This window comes from Telopea speciosissima, chromosome 9, assembly GCF_018873765.1.
Source record: "Telopea speciosissima isolate NSW1024214 ecotype Mountain lineage chromosome 9, Tspe_v1, whole genome shotgun sequence".
NCBI lineage: Eukaryota > Viridiplantae > Streptophyta > Magnoliopsida > Proteales > Proteaceae > Telopea > Telopea speciosissima.
Genome location: NC_057924.1, coordinates 61,128,464 through 61,153,031, shown reverse-complemented (window position 1 = coordinate 61,153,031; position 24,568 = coordinate 61,128,464). Strand labels below are relative to the sequence as shown.

General features: G+C 37.9%; 2 protein-coding genes across 3 annotated transcripts in view; both read left to right on the top strand.

Annotated features, from left to right (window-relative positions):
* The window catches only part of LOC122640983 (V-type proton ATPase subunit F), a 34,580-nt gene that overhangs the window by 1,284 nt on the left and 8,728 nt on the right, over positions 1 to 24,568 (top strand). The window contains exons 2-6 of one of the 2 annotated variants that reach the window (XM_043834290.1): positions 1,847 to 1,928; positions 5,766 to 5,848; positions 11,136 to 11,316; positions 15,012 to 15,021; positions 18,708 to 18,717. In XM_043834290.1, coding sequence (XP_043690225.1) covers positions 1,847 to 1,928; positions 5,766 to 5,848; positions 11,136 to 11,294 — 324 coding nt within the window. In that variant the 3' untranslated portion in view covers positions 11,295 to 11,316; positions 15,012 to 15,021; positions 18,708 to 18,717. Of the gene's footprint in view, positions 1 to 1,846; positions 1,929 to 5,765; positions 5,849 to 11,135; positions 11,323 to 15,011; positions 15,022 to 18,707; positions 18,718 to 24,568 lie in introns of those variants that run through there. The other variant, XM_043834289.1, reaches the window with a different exon arrangement.
* Positions 16,174 to 18,342, top strand: LOC122639223 (zinc transporter 5-like). The gene is made up of 3 exons (XM_043832046.1): positions 16,174 to 16,854; positions 17,352 to 17,501; positions 18,007 to 18,342. The coding sequence occupies exons 1-3, from the start codon at positions 16,174 to 16,176 to the stop codon at positions 18,310 to 18,312; spliced, it is 1,137 nt and encodes a 378-aa protein (XP_043687981.1). The 3' UTR covers positions 18,313 to 18,342.

Genomic DNA, 24,568 nt, shown 5'->3' with positions numbered 1-24,568 from the left:
CAAGTCTTGAGGGAATAGAGAGCCACCGTTAGGTGGTTCTGAGCCAAGTGCAATCGATTGTCCTTCCTTTATAGATTGAACTACCGTAACTCCACTCAATCAATAAAGTCAATTCCATACTCAAAGTTGAGTTAGACCCAACACCAGCAGAGCCATTGCTAGGTTGAGCTCGATTGCCCTCCCCAACTTCCTTCACTACTGACCCCATATGCCTAACACACTGAGGTTACCCCCTGCTGCGAAATTAGCACAAAATTCCAAGTTGGAGCTTCGGATCAATGCCCACAGAAGGAGTATGCCCTCGTAGAAAACCTAAGCCCAAAATATGATCCTGATCACATGGATAGATCAGGAGATATCCACAATATAGTAGGTAAAAAAATTGACCCAAAAACAGAGTATCCGCAGTGGGTAAAGGAGATTTTTGAATACAGAAAATCAGAACAATAACAAGGGCTCAAATATGGATCGAGTTCACATTATGAAGTCTTCAATCACTCTCCAAAAAATTAGAATATCAAGTGGTTGCATGGATAGAATCATCAGATCTTCATAGCTTGAGAGAAAATTGCAGAACTGAAGCCACACCAATACAGAGGATTCGAGAGAGGAACGATAAAACCATAATGCTCCAGCCAGAACCATGTATCAGCCATAGCACTCTACATTGGATTTAAAATCTTATCTACCCACTGAGTGGATCGAGACCAAAGTCTACAGGACACCACATCGAACGTAACTCGCACTGTGCTAGTGCCTAAAGGCTGCGGCTCGCTCCGAGTCCGTACGAGATCATAACTCCGAAACATAAGACCATCGGAAAGCAATTAAAGCAATCTCTTTGAAGACCCTTCCAGGACTGGATGGCATCCCTGCTCAGGTGTTTACCACAGGATGGTACCAGGGATCAGGCTCGCCCTTTTAAATGGGTGAAGCTGCAACTGGTATATTCATGGAACTTGATGTCTTCAATAAATAATCTTCATATGCAGCAGTAGATAGTTAACAAACAGCCCTAGTTTTATCCTTGAATCATCATAAACTAAGGGCAGCAATAATAGTAGATAAGGCAGCATTGCCTGCTGCAGGCTGGAAATCGAGAGGAACTTGAAGAAGAACCACTCAACCCAGAATTTTAAGGAGATCAATTAGTAGCTTATTATCGCTCTGATACCATGTAACAATATGGAGATTAATAAACCACCAATATAGAAGAGAAGATGAAGAAACTCTGAATACAGAAAAGAGCAGAGTCGGGTGTGTCTCTTGCTCACCCACTGATCATATATATATACACTAACAGATTACAATCTAGAACAGTCAAAATCCTAGATACATAGGTAACCAACTTAGACATGAAATAGGAAATAAAACTAATCTAGGAAACTAACAAGAAGTGGATCCGCAAATTCAAACTTACCATATGCCACCAGCCATACTTAAGTGTGTTCATGACACATATGTACCCCCATGATACATATGGATCATGCCCCTTACAACATATTTTGGTAGATTTTAACAGTGGTGATGAATTTTGCAGAGGGATTACTCAGTAATAGATATGATTTTAAGCATGGAATTTAATGGATTAGATGAAGCAGTGTTGAGGCAATTCTCTTTCCTTCTTTTAGCATATTCATTTGGGCATGTTTATGTTGTATCTTCTTGGGGGAAATGGTTCATAGCGACCTTGTTCCTAGGATGGATTTGATGTCTATGATATCTAAATCTGAGGTCTTTTATGTGTTGAGTTAGCCTAAATGCCAATTTTGAATTATGATATATGTGTTTCACATTGTACTAGTCTATGTATCACATCTTCTAATGAATAACTTATTCAATATAGGACACTATAACTGGATTCTTGCTGGCTGGAGTGGGTAATGTTGACATACGGAGGAAGACAAACTACCTTATTGTTGATTCAAGTATGCTTATGAGTTTTGCTGAATTTTTTATTTCATATCTTCGACATATGGCTTCTTATCTTATACTCATATTATTAACTTATCTGTAATCTTCGTTTTTTATTCTAAATCTTCATTATGCATCAAGTTTGTGTTTGATTTACTCATTCTTCTTTTTTAATTATTGGTTGAATTTCTTATGTGGTCTATTCAGTAGCTTTTTCTCTTCACGGATAAACAGCTTTAATCACGTAATCTCCTAGTTCTTTCCATGTTCTCTTTTACATTGTTGCTGTCAAAGTATTGAATAGGTGACTTCTTTGCCTGGCTGGGTGATGCAGAATTCCAGCAAGAAGAGAAGACGGGCATGTTGTTTTGTGCTTTGTTTAGTTTATTGGGTCCTACTGAACCGATGGTTTAAGTTTTGTTTAAGTCAGGCTTAATTTGAGTGCCTAATGGGTTGCATGGGCCAGTTTAGAATTTTTGGGTTTACTATTGTAGTGGGCAAATCCATAAGCCCAAATATTAGGGATTACGTAGTTAGCTTCTATTTTGGTGTTTATTGTTTGTTTTAGAAGATTTGGAGGAGATTTGCATGGAGGATATTCTAGAAGATTGAATGAAGATTTGCGTTGGCCCATGTGATTTGTGTAGAGAGGAGATTATCTAGACGATTACTGGAATATTCTGTTAGATCTACTACGATAGTTTCAATTTCTCTGTTTTGTTCTTTTATTAAAGCATTGTACTGATGTAATGGAGGAGAGGGGATGGAATGAATGAGTTAATTGTTGTCAAGGCATCACCTAGGTGACGGCCTTGGCATCCAGGCGCCTTGCATCCAGGCCCCAGGCCCCCTCCAACGCCTTGGGTCGCCTAGATGCTGTGACAACTATGAATGAGTTATTGGCTTATGCCTTTGAATGTTCTGTGGTGATTCAGAACTTTTTGATGTAGTGATGCAGAGACACTCTTTTTGTCGTGAATCAACAGGTTGGGATTGGTGGTGATTCCAAAGTCTTATCCTTTTTATTTCTTCTTTCATATGTTAAAAAATATGTTAGAAATTCTCTTATCATTACTGTTTCGTCCCTATTGCAATCGTATTGTGATTGATCTCCCATTGGTTCTGGTTCGAGGTCGATTCTGCATTACTGGGATCCTAGTGCCTTAATGAGTATCTTTTGGCGTTGCGTGGGAGACAAGGTTTTAGGTCTCGGTTTTGCCACTGGTTTTGCCAGGCCAAAAAAACCGAGATATACCGAGATCTTGCATTTTTTTTTCTGGTTCAACTTGATGGTTGGTTTTGGTGTCCACATGGCCAAGATAAGTGCTGAAACTTGACATCCACCCTATTTTAGGCCTCTAAACACAGTGGGATCATTAGGTTTTACAAATTCAAACCCAAAATGGTACTTTGACTTTGGACCCTAGGTTGATAGTCTACGGCGTATGTGAGGTCTACCCTAGGCTAAGCCACACAATATTTAGAACTCATATAATTAAAGTAGGGGTGTAAAACAACTTAAATAAGCATTATGAATTAAAAATGATCAAACTATAAACCATTTAAGCATTAGGCATCATATTCATAATCATACATGGTGATGGTTTGACGATTTGTTAATAATTGTTAGAAACTTGGAAAGACGCATAGATTAAACAAATACAAGTGTACTTAAAACTGTTCTTGAGATGCAATGCAACTCCCTCTCCTGATGTTGAAGCTTCAATCTTGAATCTCCAAGCTTTAATCTTCAGTTGAGGTGCGATTTGCCAAAAAAAGCACCAAAACTCTCACCTCCAAGTGTTCTTCCTTCACAGCAAAGCAAGAGAGGCGAGATTTCGAATTGAGGTCGAAATCTCACCGAGAGGGTGCCTTTTTATAGCTTGGTTTGGTCTCGAGTCAAATCGAGACCGAGATAAGTGCTGAGATCTCGGCAAGATATCGAGATCTTGACCAAGATAATGTCATTTTCCTGTATCGCCACTGGTCTCGTCTCGAGACCTGGCGAAACCGAGATAATTTCGAGATCTCGTCGAGATCTTGTACCATGATGGGAGAACAGTTGGTGTACTATTTAACATGAAAAAAAAAATCTAGAATAAAAATTTTATGACATAGTGATGATGCATTTATCTCTGTTTCTTTCCCAATGTAATTTTTTTTTATCTATGACTATACATGTTAAGTTTATTTTCTGAGGTTCTAGTTTATTTTGAATATCTAACCTTTAGAAATTTGATAGTTTTTTTTTTGGATCATCAAGTACAGCATTTAGCCATCATTTATGTGCCTTGAATACACTCGTTGAAACTAAACCACAGATCAGAAAGCCAGTTTTGTTTCCATGTTTTACAGATCTATGTTTCAATTTTCAAGAATGGAGATAGAGGAATCTAAAATCTTCTGTGGGGAAAAAATGAGCTCTCTTGATGCAGGACAGGTTAGGTGTTCCAAGGATATGGCCCTAAAGATTAGGAAATTTAAGGTTTTAATTAAGGGTCTTAGGAATTCAAGAGGAAGGTTAAGATTCTTTAAAATCAAGAATCGATTTTAAGGTTCCGACTTCGAGATCATGTATTGTATTGGACTAGTGGTCTTGCAATGTACTTTTTATGAGCATTCTTGAACTCCAATCATATTAATTGAAGACAAGTGGAAATAAGCTTATCTAGAATAAGCATCAACCATCAAATCACTAGATACTTAAAGATACACCCACCCCACTACCCCAGATGGTCCTGGATTTCCAAGGTAGCAGCCATGCTTTGTTGAGAAGTCAAAGCAATTGAATTATGTGTGACTACTTCACATGCAACTACTTGGCTTTATGGTTTTATATGTGAAGAACTTTCTCAAATGGCGTTAAGCCATTTTGTCCAGGTGTAAAAGAATCTGTTTCATGCCTTCATGGTATGACTTGGCTGATGCTGATAAAAATCAAGCTGGTTCTGAGTCACAAGAGAATCTTTATATGGCCCGTTTTTCTAACATCTATTTAGAAAAGTTCATTGGTTAATTTATTATCAGAAGGAAGGAAAAGTGGGTAAGGAGCTGACCCAAATGGTACATTTCCTCACTACACAACAGTACATAATCAAACCCACAAGGGATCACATATCAGCTTCTCATGATGATCCCAATTGGACCTATAGTACACCCACTTGATGTCTTTACACTCATTAGAATACAAACACCAAAAAAAAGGTTTTAAAGATTTCATCACCATCTCATCAATTGGCACTTTATACCCTTGAAAGATCTTGGGCTTCTTCGGAGCCAAATATTCCAACACATCACAGCAGGATAAAAACTTATCTGTCTCCTTTGTTTGGACCCTAGACTGAAATATCTTTTATTGTAATACTGAGAAAGGAATACATTTAGGGCATGGCTGTTGTTGGTCAGACCTCTGAAGCAGTTGACCTTAAATCTCCAATGACACAAGGCATCCTAAAATATGGATAAATGTCTCCTTAGCTCCCCATCCCTCTTTCAAAGAGATATGTGGAGATTTACAACCCCCTACTTCTCACTAGTCCAGGCATCCCTATGTGGTTTGATATGACTTGGGAGATTGCAAAATTGATTTTGTCTGATATACCTTCATGCTTGCAACCTAGTGTTCAAACATTTATAATCTTCACTTTCCTTTCTGAATGAAGTTTACATCATTGATATTGCACTCTCAATGCTAGAGTAGTTACACTTAAACTCTATTACTTCATTCAGAGTGGAATATTTATGGTTGATTACAAGGGCCAGCTAATTTTATTGTAATTCCTATAATTAGTCTCTGAAGTTAGTTTTGCCACTACTTATTTATTGACTTCCCAATCTTCACTTTGCTCTAGAAACTACTGTTAAAGCGATTGAAGATGCATTCAAAGAGTTCACCACAAAGGAGGACATTGCCATTGTGTTGATTAGCCAATATGTAAGTTGAATTGATACCTGATATCATGTTCTATTAATTTGTATCTTGTTGTCTCTCATAAGTGATCATGCTGTTAGTAAATCTTTGTTTTAGAAAAATGTTAGATTTGAATGGTTGACTTCTCAATCTAGAAACAGACATAAGTAGGATCTGTGTAGGTGAGGATGTTGGGCTGAATAACAACTAACAAGACTACGTAGGATTTGTTTGAGGGAACCAATTGTTAGCACCAGTTGGTGAATAAAATGAAGGGTTGATTGAGATGTTTCCCTCTTATACATGAAGACAATTAGAGCAATGAAAAGAAGTTGTTTGGTGCAAATTAGGGTTCTGAAAGCACAAGGCTGACTAGGCAGAGTGGTTCTCGAGATGCTGCAAGAGTTTTTGAGTTTTGAAGCACCCTAGATAGACTGCAATTGTGAATAGGATTCATATATAGCCAAGTAGTATCTGACCCCATTTAGTTCGAATAAGGCTGGGCTGGGTTGAGTTGAGTTGAGTTTTCTTATAGCCAAGTATGGCTCATATGATGATGATGATGAACTGCTTGATATTGAAGTCATTGGGGGAAATTGAGGAATATTTCTGGAGTCCACTTTTTAACCATAGGCTGTTTTTGGATGCCAAAAAAGGAAAAGAATTTCTTTTTTAAACATTTGATTGCCAAAAAAAGAGAGGTTTTTTTAACAGTTCACTGGACAGAAAGGAGATAGATTCGGGTAAAGCATAGTTAAAAACTCCTGCACTGTATTCCAGAAAATTAAGCATTGGAAAATCATGTTCTTGATGCAGGTGCACTACCTTGGACCGACCCAAACCCATTTGGGTATCCGTGTGAAGATGAGTGGGGTCCATGAGTTTTTTAGGTCCAGTAGGATATTTAATTTCTTAGGGTTTTTTATTAGTTGAGATTTTATCTTGTTGTCTTTTATTTTAAATGGGCTACTTGGTGTTAGTGGTATAGTCCTTTCCCTACTTTAGTTTTAATAGGTTAATTAATAGTAGATTTGATTTTATGTACTCTTGTAAGTCTTTTATTTTTCAGGTTAGAATGAATAAAACTTGAATTCGTTGGTTGTTGCCAAGAATTGGTGAGCGTGTGCTCCCTTCCCTCTCTTGATTAATTCTTCTTCTTCTTCTTCTTCATTATTCCTTTATCTTTTAACCCAACACTGCTACTCTGTTTTCCGGGTAACCCCGACAGCCCCACAAAGCTGAATTGATCTCCCTTGATCTTTCTTCTTTTCACCTTAGATTTTGGGGGTTGAGGCCTTACCTTAGGGCGATCCAAACCCTGGGTGCTGGTTCCCAAAACCCCTCCCCAGGTGTGAGAATCGTAGCTTGCCATTAGGCTGGTTCTAAGCCTACCGCCACTTGCAGTTTCAGGAAGCTTTCTTTGAGTGATCGAGTGCTGTTTTGAGTTGTGATTGGATGATTTCAAGAGGTCTAAGTATTACAATGCCTTGCTTGGAATTTCAGGTTGTAAGGATCACTATCGATTGAGACTTTCCACTCGAACCAGGTCTGGTTCCATGGTGTTCCTCTGCCTCTGTTTGCCAGGTTGAAGAAGACTCCCTCAGCCCACGATTTTGGTTTTACTTCTTTTATTTGCTGAGTTTCCTAAACTACCCCTTCCTTTATTATTTATTCCCTCATGTCCCATCTATTTGCCTTGATTCCAAGATTGCCTCTTCACTTATAACTCCTCTCCACTCACGTACAATGTTTTGCTTTTATTAGTTGATTCCCTTTAATAACAATTCTGCCATCCCTTTTATGATTTCAATTTATTTACAGCATTGCCACTCTCCTTGTAAACATTAATTTATTTACTATTCCACCACTAGAATTTGGATTTGAGTGTTTCTTTGCTTGGATGGGTCTGCAAGCAACCCAATAAGGGTTATTCGAACTCGGGTCTGCGTTAGTTCTCTAATCCTACTCGGTGAAAACCGAATAGATTGCATATATCCCTAATAAATCCTCAAAAATCCTTACTGAAAACTTAACCATCTCGAATAAGTAGAACTCCTTAACTCAATAATGCGGAAATCCAAGTTGAGAGTGGGAAAAGTCTAAGTTGAGTCGTAGTCTAAGTTAGTCATTGTTATTTAGTTTAGTTAGTCTTTGGTTGTAATTAAAATAAAAAGGTTTTAGGATAAGTAGAACAAAAACATAGTATATGATGTGTTACTTTAGTAACAATAGGACTGAGAGTGAGGTGGTAAAAATTGATGATAGGGAGTTACCACAAAGTGATACCTTTAGATACCTAGGTTCAATCATGAATAAAGGAGGAGAAATAGAGAATGATATTATACCAAGTATTAGAATAGGGTGGATCCAATGGAGGAGTGCATCAGGAGTGTTGGGTGATCGATGTATCACTTTAGGAAATTTTTATTGAACAAATATATGACCAGCAATGACGTATGGGGCTGAATGTTGGGCAGTAGAGAAAAAACAGTTAAACAAATTTAATGTGGCTGAAATGAGGATGTTGCAGTGGATGAGTGGTAAAACTAGAAGAGATCAAATAAAGAATGAACAACTTAGTGCAAACCTGGGAGTTGCCCCTATCTATGATAGGTTGTGTGAAACTTGTTTGAGGTGGCATGGACATGTGCATTGAAGACCCTTGAATGCTCTCCGGTATGGAGGAGTGATTTATTTCAAATTGAAGGTACTAAAAGAGCTAGAGGTAGACCTAAATTAATCATAGGTGAAGTGAGGAAAGACATGTATAGCTTAGGACTTGAATCTTGTGTGGCTTTGTATAGAGCTGATTGGAGAAATAGGATCCATGTAGCCGACCCCATTTAGCTGGGATAAGGCAGAGTTGAGTTGAGTCTTTGGTTTAATTAGATCTTAGTAGGTTTCCTACTAAGAGTTGGTTAATTGATTTATATAAGGAAGAGGCTGTCCATGATAGAGGCATTCCATTATATTCTTATTGTGGTTACCCTCTCTCCTCTTCTCCATCTCCATTCTTCTCTTCATAGATTCTGGTTGTTGAGGTTTTGTCACAGAGACGAAGGATTCCTGGTGGAGGACCAGTGAGGGAAGAAGAGGAAAGCTGAGAGGGGTCCATAGTTGTCAAGGCGTCCAGGCACCTTGGTTGAATTTTTGACCCTTTCCAACGCCTTGGGTCGCCTAGACGCCGTGACAACTATGGAGGGGTTTCACTGTTGCAAGGGAGGAGAGGAAATTGCATAAGAAAGAGAGGGGGGGGGGAGGAGAAACTCTCACACACGCACAGGCTCTCAAACACAATCAACTCAAATCATCTTTTCAATCTATTCAACGATGGGGAATTACACGATGTATAAAGAGAAATATAAGGCTCCTAAAAATAAAGACCAACTCTCTAACTAGGAAACTTATTCAAATAAGGAAACTAAGAACACTTGGGAAACCAAATACTCTATGTAGCTAACTTCTAAAATAAACAGAATAAAATAAGCTAAAAGATACTATTTCCCCAAATAACATAAATTCCAGAAATCCTACTTGATTCAAAAACTCAAACTTGACCCAGTTAATCTCCATCTGGATACCCAAATGGGTTTGAGTCGGTCCTAGGTAGTGCACTTGCATCAATTCCCTCGCAAATGGGTATGGGTGGCTGGTAAATCTCTCAGTGATGTGGTTGGGAAGCTTGCCTTTGGTGCCACTATCAACCATATATGGATGGAGCGTAATCTCAGGAAATGGTCCTCCAGCATCAGATCCTTCCAGCCGATTTGGGACTCCATCTCTTTTGATGTCAGATGCAAGTTATCTATGACACCTCCTGTTGTGGTGATTCCCCAAGGAACAGGCATTTTGTTGTGTCATGGGGATTGCCTCTCTCTTCTGCAGCCCTTTGTCTCTTCTCCTTGAGGATTGGGTTTTGCTTTGTTTGTATTGTTTTTCTCCTTCCTCTTTTATAGGGGCTTGTATGTAATGGATTTTTTATTCACCCAAAAAAGTATGGGCCTATTGGTCCTATATATTTTCTGCACCTGATGCTAATATCTCAACAGAATTCTGACTAATGTAATATTTGATACACCTGAAAGATCACTTCAGGATTTGCAGAAGTTGTTTTTGGCATTTTCTCATCATTGCCTTTAATCTTGACAAGAAACTACATACCTCTCTAATCTTTTCCTTCTCTGGCAAAAAGATTCCTGGTTGGGTCTACCATGATTCCTTCCTAGTCGGCTCACCCATTTGTCCTATGTAGAAGGATGATGTAGCATTCCCGACCATTGAATGTTAAGGGAATGGTCTGGATTGACCACGTCAAATTCTAAGCCCCAAATTCAATCATTTACCCTCCCATATTAATCTATTCGTCGCCTTGGCAACCGCTGCATCCTTTTGGAAGTCCAGAATTTTTCAGTGCTTTGTTCTGCCATGTGGCAAACTCCACTTGGGCTGAAACTTGCCATGTTAGCAGGGGACCTTGGGTTCTACCTATCCACCAAATTTCAGCACCCTGCGACTTACCATGTAGCAGAATAGATCTGCCAACCAGGGATTCCGTCCTGGTTGGGCCAACCTTTTTTTTTCTATTTTGCTCATCCTTATATTATGAATTATAAATTATGCAGGTTATATTTCTATGTATTTGCTTAACTTTTTCATATCTTTTGTCCCTTTTTTTTTTTGAAAAAAATCTTTTAGCTTTATTGAAAATTTTAATTGAAATTTCAGTCCTGAATTACTGAACTGTCACAAGCTTCATTCTGTGGCAACACGGAAGTCACCTCCAGAATGAATTCTGCAACTGAGATTTATTGAAGTTTAAACTATATAAGAGGAATAACCAGTAGAATAAATGCTGTCTAGTCAACCTTACTGTATTATTCAGACAAATGTGGGTGAACTAGTTCTGGTTCTCTTGATGCCTTTCTGGATTACTTTTGACTAATGATTAAATGCAATCTGTGTCATCAGATTTCAATATGATGCCTACATATATAATTTTTGGGGGTGTTAAGAAATCCATGTGATGCCTACATTTGAGTGACTGGAATATGGTACATTTATTTATGGAAAATGATCACCTCATCCATGGGTGATTCATCTGATCAATTTCATGAGCACAAATAGGTATCTAGTAATTGTACTTATCCCATAATTACATAAATACTTGCTATTTTCCATCATGATATTTGATTGGGTGAGCTCACCTTGCCTCACACGTGTGATATATATCACTGCCCTCTGTTTATCCTTTGTCCCGCCTTATTCATCAATAGTAGTGCCTATTAATGTAAGGGCTTCAATTTTGGTTCAGGTTGCAAACATGATCAGGTTTCTTGTTGATAGCTACAGAAAGCCAGTTCCTGCAATTTTGGAGATTCCATCCAAGGACCACCCATATGATCCAGCCCATGACTCGGTTCTTTCACGAGTGAAGAACCTCTTTTCTGCTGAATCAGTGGCTAGGCGTTAAGTGCAGGAATTTATGCTACATTATATGATGGTCCAAATTATTATTTCATTTTGGTAAATTGTATTCTATGTATGTGGTTATTGTTTATTGTTTTCCTTTTGTTCTTAGAAGTATCAATGCAGATTTGTTACTAGGCTTATAATAATTTTAATAAATTACTGGGGAAAAGACAATAAGAAGTGTAGCATTTGGGATTTTCTTTTCTTTTATGGGGGAGAGAAAAAGGAGGGGGGGGGGGGGGGAAGTGAAAAATCATACCAAATACATGTCCTCAAGGGGATCTAGGCTGGGTGAGTTGTTTGAGTATATGGCGATCCGGAGAAAAGTTGACATCTGCTTGTATGTGCAACATAATATTGGTTGAAAATTCAACTTTGGCATCTTTGCGGCAACCTTCTTTTCTTGTCGGGTTTTAACAGTTTTGATTTTCTATATCTTATCGATTCTTCCCAGCTTTTTTTGATAGGGTAGGAGGACCCATGAAGAGTTGAACTACGGAGTTGGTCTTTTCCAACTGAACTAACTAACCCCTTGAGGTATTCCCGGTTTCAATCTATTTTTTCGATTTCAGATGATCTTAGTGGCTGGTCCGATTGGCTTTGGTTTTGTATTTGTTTTGAAAACCCAAAACCAAAAAAAAATAAATTAGAAATTGAGGAGAGGGAAAGACATAAATCAGTTATTTTTCATCATGATTTTTGTTTTATTATATTTTTCTGTTTGCCCTTTTAATCGGATCGATCTCAAATCCCAAAATTTCAAATCCTAACATAGGGAATAAAGGATCTAATTATATCTTCTTGTTAATAAGAGTTATGAATAGCATCTTTCAATCTTTCCTTCCAGTTCGTAATGCGTTGTTGCATGGTTTAACTTTAAATTCATATTTATTTTATTATTATCTGGATCAATTAGATCCTGTAGAATTGACTTGTACAACTGGAAACAGAAATGTTAAATGGTAGGTTTAATTTTGTGCGGTCTTATTAAGTTTTTAACATATATTATTCCAGATCAAATTGGACCAATAACTAATCAATCTTTAAAATCCAAATTGAAATCGAAAGCTATTGGGGCAGTATTGTTCTACTGATTTTTGAGAGTGGATAACACCACAACAGTAAGATTGCTCCATTGAGACATAGTGATCTCGGATTTGAGTCGGGAAATAATCTCTCTGCAAAGTGGGGGGGGGGGGGTAAGAATGGCCAATTTAAATGGATCGATATCGGCCTAAAACCCTGGGTATGATACACCGATTTGTTTGCTGGTCCCATTAAGAGGTATTTGTTCTTGCCCCGATTTGTGAGCCTGATGAGTAATGATATTTGAATTGAATGACACAGGAAATGTCATCACTGGGTGTGTCTACCATAATTTAATTCCATTTATGTACCAATAAACTCATACAGTACCCTAGGTCACCTGGGTGAGCCATTACTAAAGTTTCTGAGCTGATAGATCAGCGAGAGGAACCGAGTCTGGAAACTCCATCTTCTTGAACAGCTTTTCAATCCCTCTGACAGGAAAGAAATCTTGAAGATTAACCTGACAGTAAGGCTGATTTGGGGGACCTGGCTCCTATCCAGTCGTGGGCGCTCAGAAACCACCCTAAAAACTGAGAGGGATGGGGGATGGGGGGTGGGGGGGGGGGGGAAGATCGTTATCCTCTCCTGTTACTGCACGATGCAGTACTGCATCGTGCAGTGGCTGCAGAGGCCATGTGCACCATGTGGGGCCTGTTGTGCTACATGGCCTCTGTAGCGCTGCACAATACAGTACTGCACCGTACTGTAACAGGAGAGGATAAAAATTTGTGGGGGAGGGGTTGATCATTTCATATGTGGGGGCCTAGGTGAGACCCACCTATGAAATGATCATCCCACCCCTGTTTTTGTTGTCGTTTAGCGGGGCTGGATGCACCAACTCTCGCCACGGCTAGACAGAATCTTTTTCCGATTTGGGGCGGCTAAAAAAATGGGATCATCTCGGTTAAGTCAGTCTATCATATTCTAATCAATCACAAAAATTGCTTACTAGCAACAATAAACATCAAACTCTCACATAAAAGAACGGATGACCATTCCAATAGTAGTTTGGAAGAAAAATTGGAATTGCAAGGCCTGGCCAAAGATCAAGTCGTTCTTAATGTGGAGAGCCTGTGCTGAAGGCCTTCCGTAGGGCCAAGGCCTTTCTGTCCACCAAGTGCCGATCGATTTGGTCTGCGCCAGATGTGAATGTCATATGGAAACCAGTGATAATATCTTCCTAGAATGTCCCTTTGCTAAAGCAACCTGGTTTGGGACTCTTTTTTTTTTTTTTAATTTTTTTTGTGCCTGTACAGGAAAGCCCCAAATTCCAGTTTAGCTTAAAACTTGGCATCGTATTCCTTCTGTGGATAAGAGGAGTGAGAGAAATTGGCGGAACACACAGCCCGGTCGTTCCACTCCTTGGCTTCATCTTCTTTGTGTAAATGTTGTCTCTCACTCATCAATAAACATCTTTTTAATCCCTCCTCCCCCTCCCAATTGTCATTTTACAATTTACATAGAAATTGTATTTACTGTTGCATTAAATCACTTTCAATTTTTTAAAAACTTTTTTTTTGCCCCTTTTTGAAAATAAAATAATAGGTAAACTAGTAAAACTACAAGTGTCAACAAGAAAATCCCTATAAAATTATTTTTTATTTTTTTCCTTTTTAGTCTTTAGACTATATTTATGTAAAAAAAGTTTATTTTATTTTTTTTGAAAAAAGGGTCATTTTTTTTGTGAGAACCCCCTCCCTCGCCCTTAAAAGGAGAGAAGGGTTTGTATTTATTGAGACCATTATTGACAAAAACTGCTCTACAATATGGATAAGATCCTCTAGGAAGGAAGAGTCCTAAATCCCTACCTAGGGTAGATGATTATCCATTTAGAAATAAAATCGCAATCACATACCGAGATTTTTACTCGGGTGAGTCATTTGAGTCTAGTATAAAAAAACATGAAACATAGTTAGGAGTCATAAAGACTCACCCAAGTTTAAGAAATGACACATCCGGTCCGAGTTTCATTGACTTGGTGTTTTGCCAGAGTCATGTGGAATTCATCGACTGTAGGATTTTTTTATAGGGCCATTTACTATTCATCAACCGTAAGTTCGGTCTACAACTAAACAAAACCCTAGATTTTTTTTTTGTTCGTTGTTTTTAATATTAGCTCCTTTTTTTTTCTTCTCAAATGTGAAACAACTATTGTTAAAAAAAAAATAAAATCTGTGAAACAACTACAGCCTCAGTCCTTCCTCACTTGGAGTAGGAAGAGGAGGAAGATATTAAAAAAATAAGAAAAAAACATGACTACCAACTTTTGAAAAAGACAAGTCGAGTTGAAAAACTTGATTTTCCAACTTTGATTGTAACCAGTTTTTCTACCGATTGTAACCAAGGTTGGTGAAAAAGAAAATCGTACTTTTACTTTGTTTTTTGGAGACAAGAGGGGTATCCGACTTTAGGCCGACAAAATCCCCCCTGGGCTCGTACATGACCCCCGCACCACGCACGAATCGGGATCTTCTGAGCCCTAGTGAGCCTCAGGCGGGTGGCCCCAAGAAATTATGCAGCGGCGAAGGTTTGATCACGAGACCGCGCTTCCTGAGGCGGAGTCTCATGTCCCCTCCAAGCCAACTGCGCTAACCCCTTGGGGTTATCGTACTTTTACTTTGGCAAAAGGTATGTGCACGGTCATGCATCAAACCATTGGATGGGGTGAGGACGATCATGCCCATCCAATGGTTGAAAGCACGATCGTGCACCATACACGGTTGTGCACATAACTTCTCCTCTTTTACTTTTTTGCCCTTTTAGTAAAACATTTTTTTTTCAACGTGGATAAATTGTCATTTTATATAAATACTACATTAATTACTGCATTAAATAAATTTCAACTTAGAAAAAATGGGGGAGAAACGTTGTTTGGTTGTGTGGCTCCAACACCAGTATAGGGGCCAATATGAGAGCACGCCTAGGCATCCAACATGGGGGTCGAGGTCATTTCACCACCCCCTGTGTCTAGGGAGTGCGACTAAACAACGTTCTTTTTCCCAAAAAAATTTACCCTTACATTAAACAATATCTACAGGGAGAGGGTTCCCTACACTGCCCGACTGCATTTTTAGGCAAATGAGGAAATCCCTTTGGAATTTAACAATAGGGGAAGGGCATTTATGACATATCATCCCTCATATGAACAGTAAATAACTTTTAAGAATAAAACAAAACCACATTAGATAAGTTTTAACAACGTCTTGATTCACCACTTTTGGTGACCACTATTGATCATGGTTTGCTTTGTCAAAAAAAAAGTAAAAAATGATCATGGTTTGAGGTATCGGATCGGACCGGCTGATATTGGTTGGATTGGATCGGTATCGATCGAAGCTGATTCCAAGATTTGACCAATACAACAAGGTTTGACTGGATCATTGATTGGATTGCCCAACTTGGTTGGATCTTCCAATCCAATCCGATCCTTGATCGATCCAACTAAATATTTTTTTTAATTTTTTCAAAATTTTTAAGTTTTTTATAGTATCTTGACCGATACCAATCGATTTTGACTGATCTGATCCAGACAATATCGACCGATCCGATCCCGAGATCACAACACCCACCAACTTTAGCCGATTTGGACCGACCTGATCCCAATCCGAAAAAGGTTTTGGCCATGACCGATCCCGAGTCCGATACCTGGATTTTGAACTTTGCTACTAATAGAAGTCTTCTCTTTTGAATAAGAATCTTTTGTAGTACCGCCAGGTGTGCGGTGCACATCGTGCGGCACAACAGAGGCCATGTGTGCCATGTGACAGTTCCCAACATTGGTTTACCAGCATATGAGTAGGAGAGAAAATCCGGACACTCACACCCATGAACTTTTCCCGAGTCCCGCCCTACTTCACTCCATGAAGAAGAAGAGTATCATTATGTTCCTCTGTTTTCTGTGTGTACTCTTGTCTCCCAACTTTGTTTCTGCTAAATGTAACTGTGTTGAAGATGAAGATGGAGAAGGAGACCATAAAATGAGCTTGGCTCTTAAATATAAACTGGCAGCCCTGGCTTCAATTCTTGTCGCTGGTGCCATTGGGGTATCTTTGCCAATCATAGGGAAGATGGTTCCAGCTCTGCAACCTGAAAAAGATATCTTCTTCATCATAAAATCTTTCGCAGCAGGTGTGATTTTAGCAACTGGGTTCATTCATTTGTTACCAGATACATTCCAGTGTTTAACCAACCCAAGCCTCAAAGGTAAGGCATGGGATTTTCCATTTATGGGTTTTATTTCAATGATGGCGACGATTGGGACTTTGTTAGTGGATAGTTTGGCCACTGGGTACTACACCAGGTCGAACTTCAAAAGCTCGCAACCATTGATAAGAGATGAGGAAGGAGGAGGTGAACATGCAGGTGATGTTCCTTTTCATACGCATGCTACTCATGGCCATACTCATGGGTCTGGCTTTGCATCTGAAGGTTCAGTCTCGTTCAACCTTATTCGGCATCGCGTAATTTCGCAGGTAAACCGTTTGATCATTAGTTTCTTCTTCTTTGTATTTTATATTTTAATTGATTTCTTCCTTCCTTCCACAATGAGCGTTTCCTTCTAACAATGTATGCTTCTCTGTTCCCCCCCCCCCTCTTCCTTTTAACCCCTTTTTATCTTTTTTTGTTTTGGAGATGGGTCCTCAATTCCTTGATTATGGACTCATGGGTTCCTTCCCCCTCTCTCTTCTTTTTCCTTTATCAAATATATTTGGGTAGACAACTTATGCTGCAATTGTCCAAGTTCTATCTCCTTCTGTTTGTCTTTAGTACATTTTTCATGTTTTCCCTAGATGGGTTCTTGGTTCCCTTGGTTTTATCTAACCCCCCACCTTTTTCCCTGTTTGTGTTTTTGTGTGGGGTGAGGATTGGTCCTCCACTTTAGCAATTCCTGCCACATTCATGGAGAGAATTTGATTTTTTTTACTTAATTATTTATTTCAGGGGGTTTAATTTCTGATGAATGTGGTAGGTTTTGGAGCTAGGTATTGTGGTACACTCTGTCATTATTGGGATTTCGTTGGGTGCTTCTCAAAGACCCAATACTATAAAGCCTCTGGTTGCAGCCTTGACTTTTCACCAGTTCTTTGAGGGAATGGGACTTGGTGGATGCATCTCCCAGGTATCTATCTTGCCACTACAATTCTTTTGTTCAATTCCTTTAAACTAGTTGGTTGTAATACTTAAAAATTGAATAATTATTGCCACTCAGGTTTTCCAAGTTCATGGGCCATCAGAAGCAACACTAATTGTTATGAGTCCTTCTAAGATGATTCCAGTCATATTTTGTTTTCTCATGTGCAGTAGGATCATTTACCTTGATGACCAAAACAGATTATTTAAATTGTCTCTTTGGTCAAAACATGTGTTGCAGAGCACATTCATTAACTGAAACTTTCTTAATAGTGTCTTTTGGAGGATGTCTTTCATTCTGAAGAAATGTGTACCTACATTGTGTTATTCATTTTGGTGGTCTGTCTTGCTTCAATTCATAACCTGGTGTGAGACTTTTTGGCCTAATATGTATTCCTCTTTGTCTGATCTGTTTAAGGATAAACCAGCAAAAGCTAATGAACTTTTATGTATTGTCTCGTTATATGCTAAACATGGTTTCATGGTCTTGATAGGCAAAATTCAAGTCAATGGCTGTTACTATAATGGCAATCTTTTTCTCTCTCACTACACCAGTTGGGATTGTGTTGGGCATAGGAATAACAAATGTTTATGACGAGAACAGCCCAACAGCACTAATTGTTGAAGGTGTTTTCAACTCTGCTTCAGCTGGGATTTTGATCTACATGGCCCTTGTTGATCTACTCGCAGCTGATTTCATGAGCCCCAGGATGCAAAGCAATGGAAAGCTTCAGCTAGGGGCCAATGTCCCACTTCTTATAGGAGCAGGTTGTATGTCCCTCTTGGCTATATGGGCTTAAGTCGTTGGTTAGCAGTAGAGAAATCTTTTTTACTTTTCTTTAATCCCTCCTTCACCCTCGCTTTACTTTTTGAAAGAATTGAAAATATAAATGAGAAAATTTTCTTCTTCGCCAAAGTAAGCCTTACTGTGGTATGTGGAAACAAAGCAGCATATGCAGCCATATAGAAGAGTATATGATTTCCACCATTTCTGCTGTTTCATTGCGTTCTCTACTGTTTGGTTTATGTGGGTGAATGGTTCTGACTCTTAGGAATCCTCCTTTCCCATTGTCTGACTGCCTTGTTAAGGAGAAGTGACTTCCACTACTGATGTACTATTGTTATGTATGTGTAGAACAGTAGTTACCTGTCACCATCAGGGTGGCTCTAGAAACTTCTTGGCTGATCCTTGTATTATATATGATGATGATTGAACATTAATAAAGCGTGGAAAAACATTTAACATCAACATGCCTTGTATCACTAATATTATTCTTCACAGAGGTTGGCATCTTCCAGTTAAGCTATCCATGAACACCAAATAATCACCTTGTTGCCAGAGATGACTTTAGCTCGTAGCTCAATAACCATTTAAACCACCTCTCTAACTGCTCTGTTTCCCAATTTCTTTCCTCGAGTAATGTACTTTTGATTCGAAGCAGCTATGAGGTATGAGGGCCTTAACCAATAATGCTTCCCATCTTTTCAGAAGCGATACCACTAATTCCAGCCCCTACCCCTTTGGAGCCTCAAATCTATTTTAAAGTGGTATCAAGTTTGTTTTCCATTTGACCTGTAATAGGTGGCTAATATGTCTATAATTGATACTTGATTGGTGTATGTACTCTTAGAGAATTGTACATTTTAATGAATTGTGCCAGTTTCTTAGTTGCCTCAAGGTTGACAAAGAGTAGAGAAATGTTATTTCCTTGTAAACTGGGAATACCCCCACTAGAAATGTAAATTGTAGCTGAATGTACATCAATCTTTCCTCCATAGTCTTGTACTGGATTTTCTTAAACAATTTGTTTCTCTCAAAGAAACACAGGATTATCTAATCAAAAGAATACATTGTATGTAAAGATGTTTAGTAGAAATTTCTTATGCATATTTTCATTTTGTGTTCCACTCTTCACAAGGCAGTTGATGAAGGAATCTGAATATGCCACTGCTACATATGCTGATATAATAATAATGGTTAGATGTGTTCAAGTTTTTTCTCCGACCGCTTAACCTAGATCTCAGCTCTAATGGGGTTGAATAAACATATATAAGGTGAAAGGTGAAACAGTTACCATCACTGGATATTCGAGTTAGTGGAGGGCAAGGATACTTTTAAATTTACTGGCTTCTTATTAGAAGGTATATAAATCATAGCTTAAGTAGCAGATCTTACTGCAAATGTATAGCTTCTCAGAAATGAACAGCAACTAAAAACACCTCTTATGACAATTTGTAGGGGATTGTTACAATTGTATATACACAGATGTCTACTTCATTTCACAAAACCATATAGGTTGGAAGTGTCAAAAAAATTATCTTTTTCCTCAGAATAAGTGCTCATCAAATCGAAAGAAGCAGCACTTGTAAAGGTAGCTCAGCATCACTCTCATTTCAAGACTAAATTGGGTTGCTGTGTTGTTTCATGTTCAATTGCATTAGCGGACTACTTTGGCAGAGAGATTTTCATTCAAGTTACTCAATTGATGTTCTTAATAACAGAGTCCACAAGGATCTTTTGCTTTGCTCAAATAGTCTAAAGCAGAGGAAGAGGCCATATACTCCGTCGAGGCCATTGCCAGCTCCCATTCTAAAAGAGTGAAGATAAACATTATAGGATGACATCAAAGAGGTGACTGAGGTTATCATGAAACATACTATTATTAACTATTGTAGTTTGATGTATTTGCACAACGGCGATAGGGAAGTTCTGTAGTGCATGACAAGAAACAAAGCAGGATCAGAGAAAGATTCTCAACACACTTGCAGAAGAATCATGTGTGGATGTTAAAGCATCCCAATACAAAGCAGGGTGATTCTCATAGTAAGCAGTAGCTATAGTTGGCTATCTCTAAGCCTGCCAAAGTAAAGCAGAGTTTGCTGTTACTATCAATGAGACAGAGCTGTTGACTTAGGAGAGAGTCATTCAGTGTTCTTATGGTCGAGATGGAACAGATGAAATTGGAGAAACTATTAGCAGTCGTGATTTCTTGTCAAAGTCCTCAAGACAATGATAATCATTAACCTGGGGAATTCAAAAGCTTCTACTTTGTTAGAAGTGAGAAATCTGTGACAATCTCATCTTCCATTGTCTCTCTTAATCAAATGGTCAAAGCTGGAAATTTGGAGCTCTAATGGCTGAAACTGTTTGCTAGTTTATATTCCACAATTCTGACTTTCAAACATACAACTCAACTCAGTTTTAACCCAACTAAACGGGGTTAGCCATATGGACCCTTTTTCTCCAATCAGCTTTATCTAAAGTTATACTTGTTACAAGTCCAAAGCTATACATTTCTTTTCCTATCACTTCTCTTAAAGTTATTTTAGGCTGGCCCCTTGTTCTTTTAACTCCTTCGATCCGAATAAAATCACCCTACTGTCTCTGAGCATCCAAAGTCATTAATTGTACATTTTCATGCCAGCTTAAATGACTTTCTCATAAATTATCATATATTTGAGGTATTCCTAAATTAATTCTAATTTGTTCATTCCTTATTTTCATATTTTCTAGTTTTATCATTCATTCATCTAATTATTCTCATTTTAGCTACGCTAAGTTTATTTATATGTTTCTTCTTCACTACCCAATATTCAATTTCATACATCATTGTTGGTCATATAGTTGTCTTATAAAATTTCTTTGAGTTTTAAAGGAATACATCAATCATACAACACTGCAGACACATCCTCTACTTTATCAATCCTATTCTAGTTCTTTATGCAACATCATCACTTGTTTCTCCTCCTTTATAGATGATTAAACTTAGGTACCTAAATTTTTTACTTTGTAGTATCTCCCTAACCAATTTTCACCACCTCACTTTCAATCTTATTGTTATAAAAGTTGCACATCATATACTTTGTTTCGTTCTACTTATATTAAAACCTCTTGATTCCAAAATTGATCTTCATAATTCCACCTTTTACATTTATTTTTTCTACCAAAATAATATCTTCAACATAATACATACACCAAGGGTTATTAACTTGAATATCTCTGGTCAGCTCATCTATGATTAGTGCAAACAAATAATAGCTTAACAATTGAAATAATATGATTACATTGAGAGTACATTACCCTCCCTCCCATATTTCTTACACTAGTCACTATGAATTATACATATCTTCAATTGTTTCCATACATTTACTCGAAACACTTTTCTTCTCTAAAACTTGCAAAATTAACTCTCTAGGGACTCTATCATAAGTTTTTTCTAAGACAATAAAAAACTATATAAAGATCTTTCTTATATTTTCTAATTCTTTCCATTAATCTCTTAAGCAAATAAATAACCTCTATGGTTGAATTTTTCTGGCATGTGTCATATTGGTTATCTGATTTTTTTTGGGGGGCAGGGGTCTTACAAAGGTTTCAGTTACTCTACTCAACTCAACGTAGCCTTATCCCAACTAAATGGGTTGCTACATAGATTCTTACCCTCCCATCAGTTTTGTTCAAAGCCATACTTTTTACACAAAGCCTAAGCTGTGCATGTCTTTCCTCACCATTTCTCCGAGGGTCATTTTAGGTATATCTCTAACTTTTTCTTTTCCATAATTACATGATATATGACTCATGAATTTTATTTCTCTATGGTTGTTACAATTTTGAATGTCACCTTTATTTTTATACTTCGGAACTACAATGTTTTTTCTCCATTCATTGCACTTTTTTTGTGCTCACATTCTTATAATTGGGAACTACAATGCTTTTTCTTCATTCATTTGCATTTTTTTTGCTCATATTCTTATTAAACCACTCACTTAGCCAAGTTATTCCACTAATTCTGAAGCTCTTCCACACCTCTACTAGAATACCATATGGATCTATTGTTTTACCTATTTTCATATTCTTTGAAGGTTCCTTTACTTCACTTCAGACATCTAATATTTCATATGTATCTAAGATTTGTGGCTTCTTGATGGTTATTACAATATTTTAAAACACTATTTTTTTTTAGAGGGGTGGGGGGAAGATAGAAACGTGCAAAAGTACCGTTTTGCCCCCAGGGAGAGGTGGAAATCCCACCCAGGACGATGTCTTCATATGTGCTCCCATTGGACAGTGTGCGAGTGCAGGCTCTAGAGGCCCAGACAAGATGTCTTCCCCATTTTTTTTTCATCGAATTGTAGAAATAGTTGTTCCCATTTTCTTTAATCTCATCTCATTACTTAATAATATATCATCATATTCACCTTTTATCCATCTGATAGGGTTGAAATCTCTTCTCTTCTTTTCCTCATTTTAGTTAAATTATAGATATCTTGTTTTCTCTCCTTTAAACCTAAATTGGTACAAGAGCCTCATAATTCGTGAACCTTTCTTTCCCTACCATCTTTTTAGCTTAATTTTGAGTTTTTTTTTTCAAAATCCTACTTATCCTGACATGTTAGGTGACCCTTGCTCATTATCCATTCCAATTGAGTCACAGTACAACACATCCCCTTTGAATGACACCTAGCATAAGGTAAAAACATAAAGTTTTAGGATCCATTCAAAAGGATTTGGCTAAAGTTTTTTACTATTATGTCGCACCAACCCTTTTTCTTTATTGGGATTGAGACTCGGCAGCATAAAACACTGATGAAGTTGACTTTCAAGCATGACTAACCAAATATGTAGCTTTCAATTTCATCCATAGTTTCAAGGTAGTTTAACAAGTAAATAGTATCTGAAATATAAGTGCGTGCCTTACCAGAAATGCCTAAGGTCTACAAACTAGTGGCACCCATTACTCAGAACCTTTTACTGGTACATGGAGTCCAAAATAGTATATAAACTTTGGATCTATTCCATCAGTAAGGCACAAGGAACATGGACAAGCAACAAGGGAAGCTCCACTAGATTCCACCCCCCCCCTAAATTTTCCCTTCTCTAATAAAAAAAGAAAGGGTGTATCTAGTGCACGAGACTTTTGCTACTGTAGGATTTGGGGAGGGTCATAATGTAAGCAGTCTTAACCCTGCTCACTGAGAGACTATTTCTAAAAATCGAACTGGTGACCACTTGATCACAATGGAACAACCTTACGATTGAACCAAGATCCACCCTCCACTTAAGGCTCTATCAAGGACCCAAAACAAATGAATCATCATTAAGGCAGGGCCAGAGACAGGATCTTTCCTATGGGTGGAGGGGGGCAAAGATGATCAAGGAGCAATAGCACTTACACATCACCATACTCATCACATCAGTCCAGTCAAATGAGATTCTCTTTTCTATTAATTAATCAAATTATGATATAAGGATAAGGCTTAGTAAGTAGAGTAGATCTTAGGTTTCATTAGTTAATAGTAACCATGAATTTAAAACCAAAAATGAATTTGTCCTTGTTTAGTGGGTTTATGTACTATGGTTAATTCCTACTTAAAAGGTAAAAGTTATGTCATTAAGGTATATTCTATTTTGTTTGCTTACATTACATACAAATCTGATTAGAATTAGATCTCACAAGAACCCTGAACAAGATTGTTTAGTGGTCAACCTATCTTAACTAATCAAGTCTGGAAAGATATCTCTCAAAGATAGAGTAAAGTAGAGGACACCAGGAAGAATAAAGGACAATTCATACATTATATGAAAAGGAGAGGAGAAGATAAAAGCCATAAAGGAAGAGTGCAATGAGTGGAGATCCCATAATGTGTTCAGCCATTCTTTTTTGGCCAAAGAAGAAGACAACAATCAAAGAAGGAATGGAATGAATCTCAAAATGCCATTGAAGAAGTCTTCTAAGAGGGCTAAGCCTTAAAACTAAGTAATGAAAGCATGAAGACAGAATTCGGTGCCACTTAGAATTTTTGGTATCCAATCCTTCAAGATTTTTATGAACCGAACAAAATGGCATGTTCAATGGTGGACAGCCTTAGTAGTACATTAATTGGTGCTCTCTGCGGATTTTCCCCTCATTGAGTCTTAAGGATTTCAGTTTACTAGGTCAACCACTCCACTCCAGTACATCATTTGGCTGATTTAACCTCAACCCGGGTACCATTTTAGTATGACTCAACTGATTCTTTGGCTTTTCCCAACTGTAACTCATTGGGAAAATGATG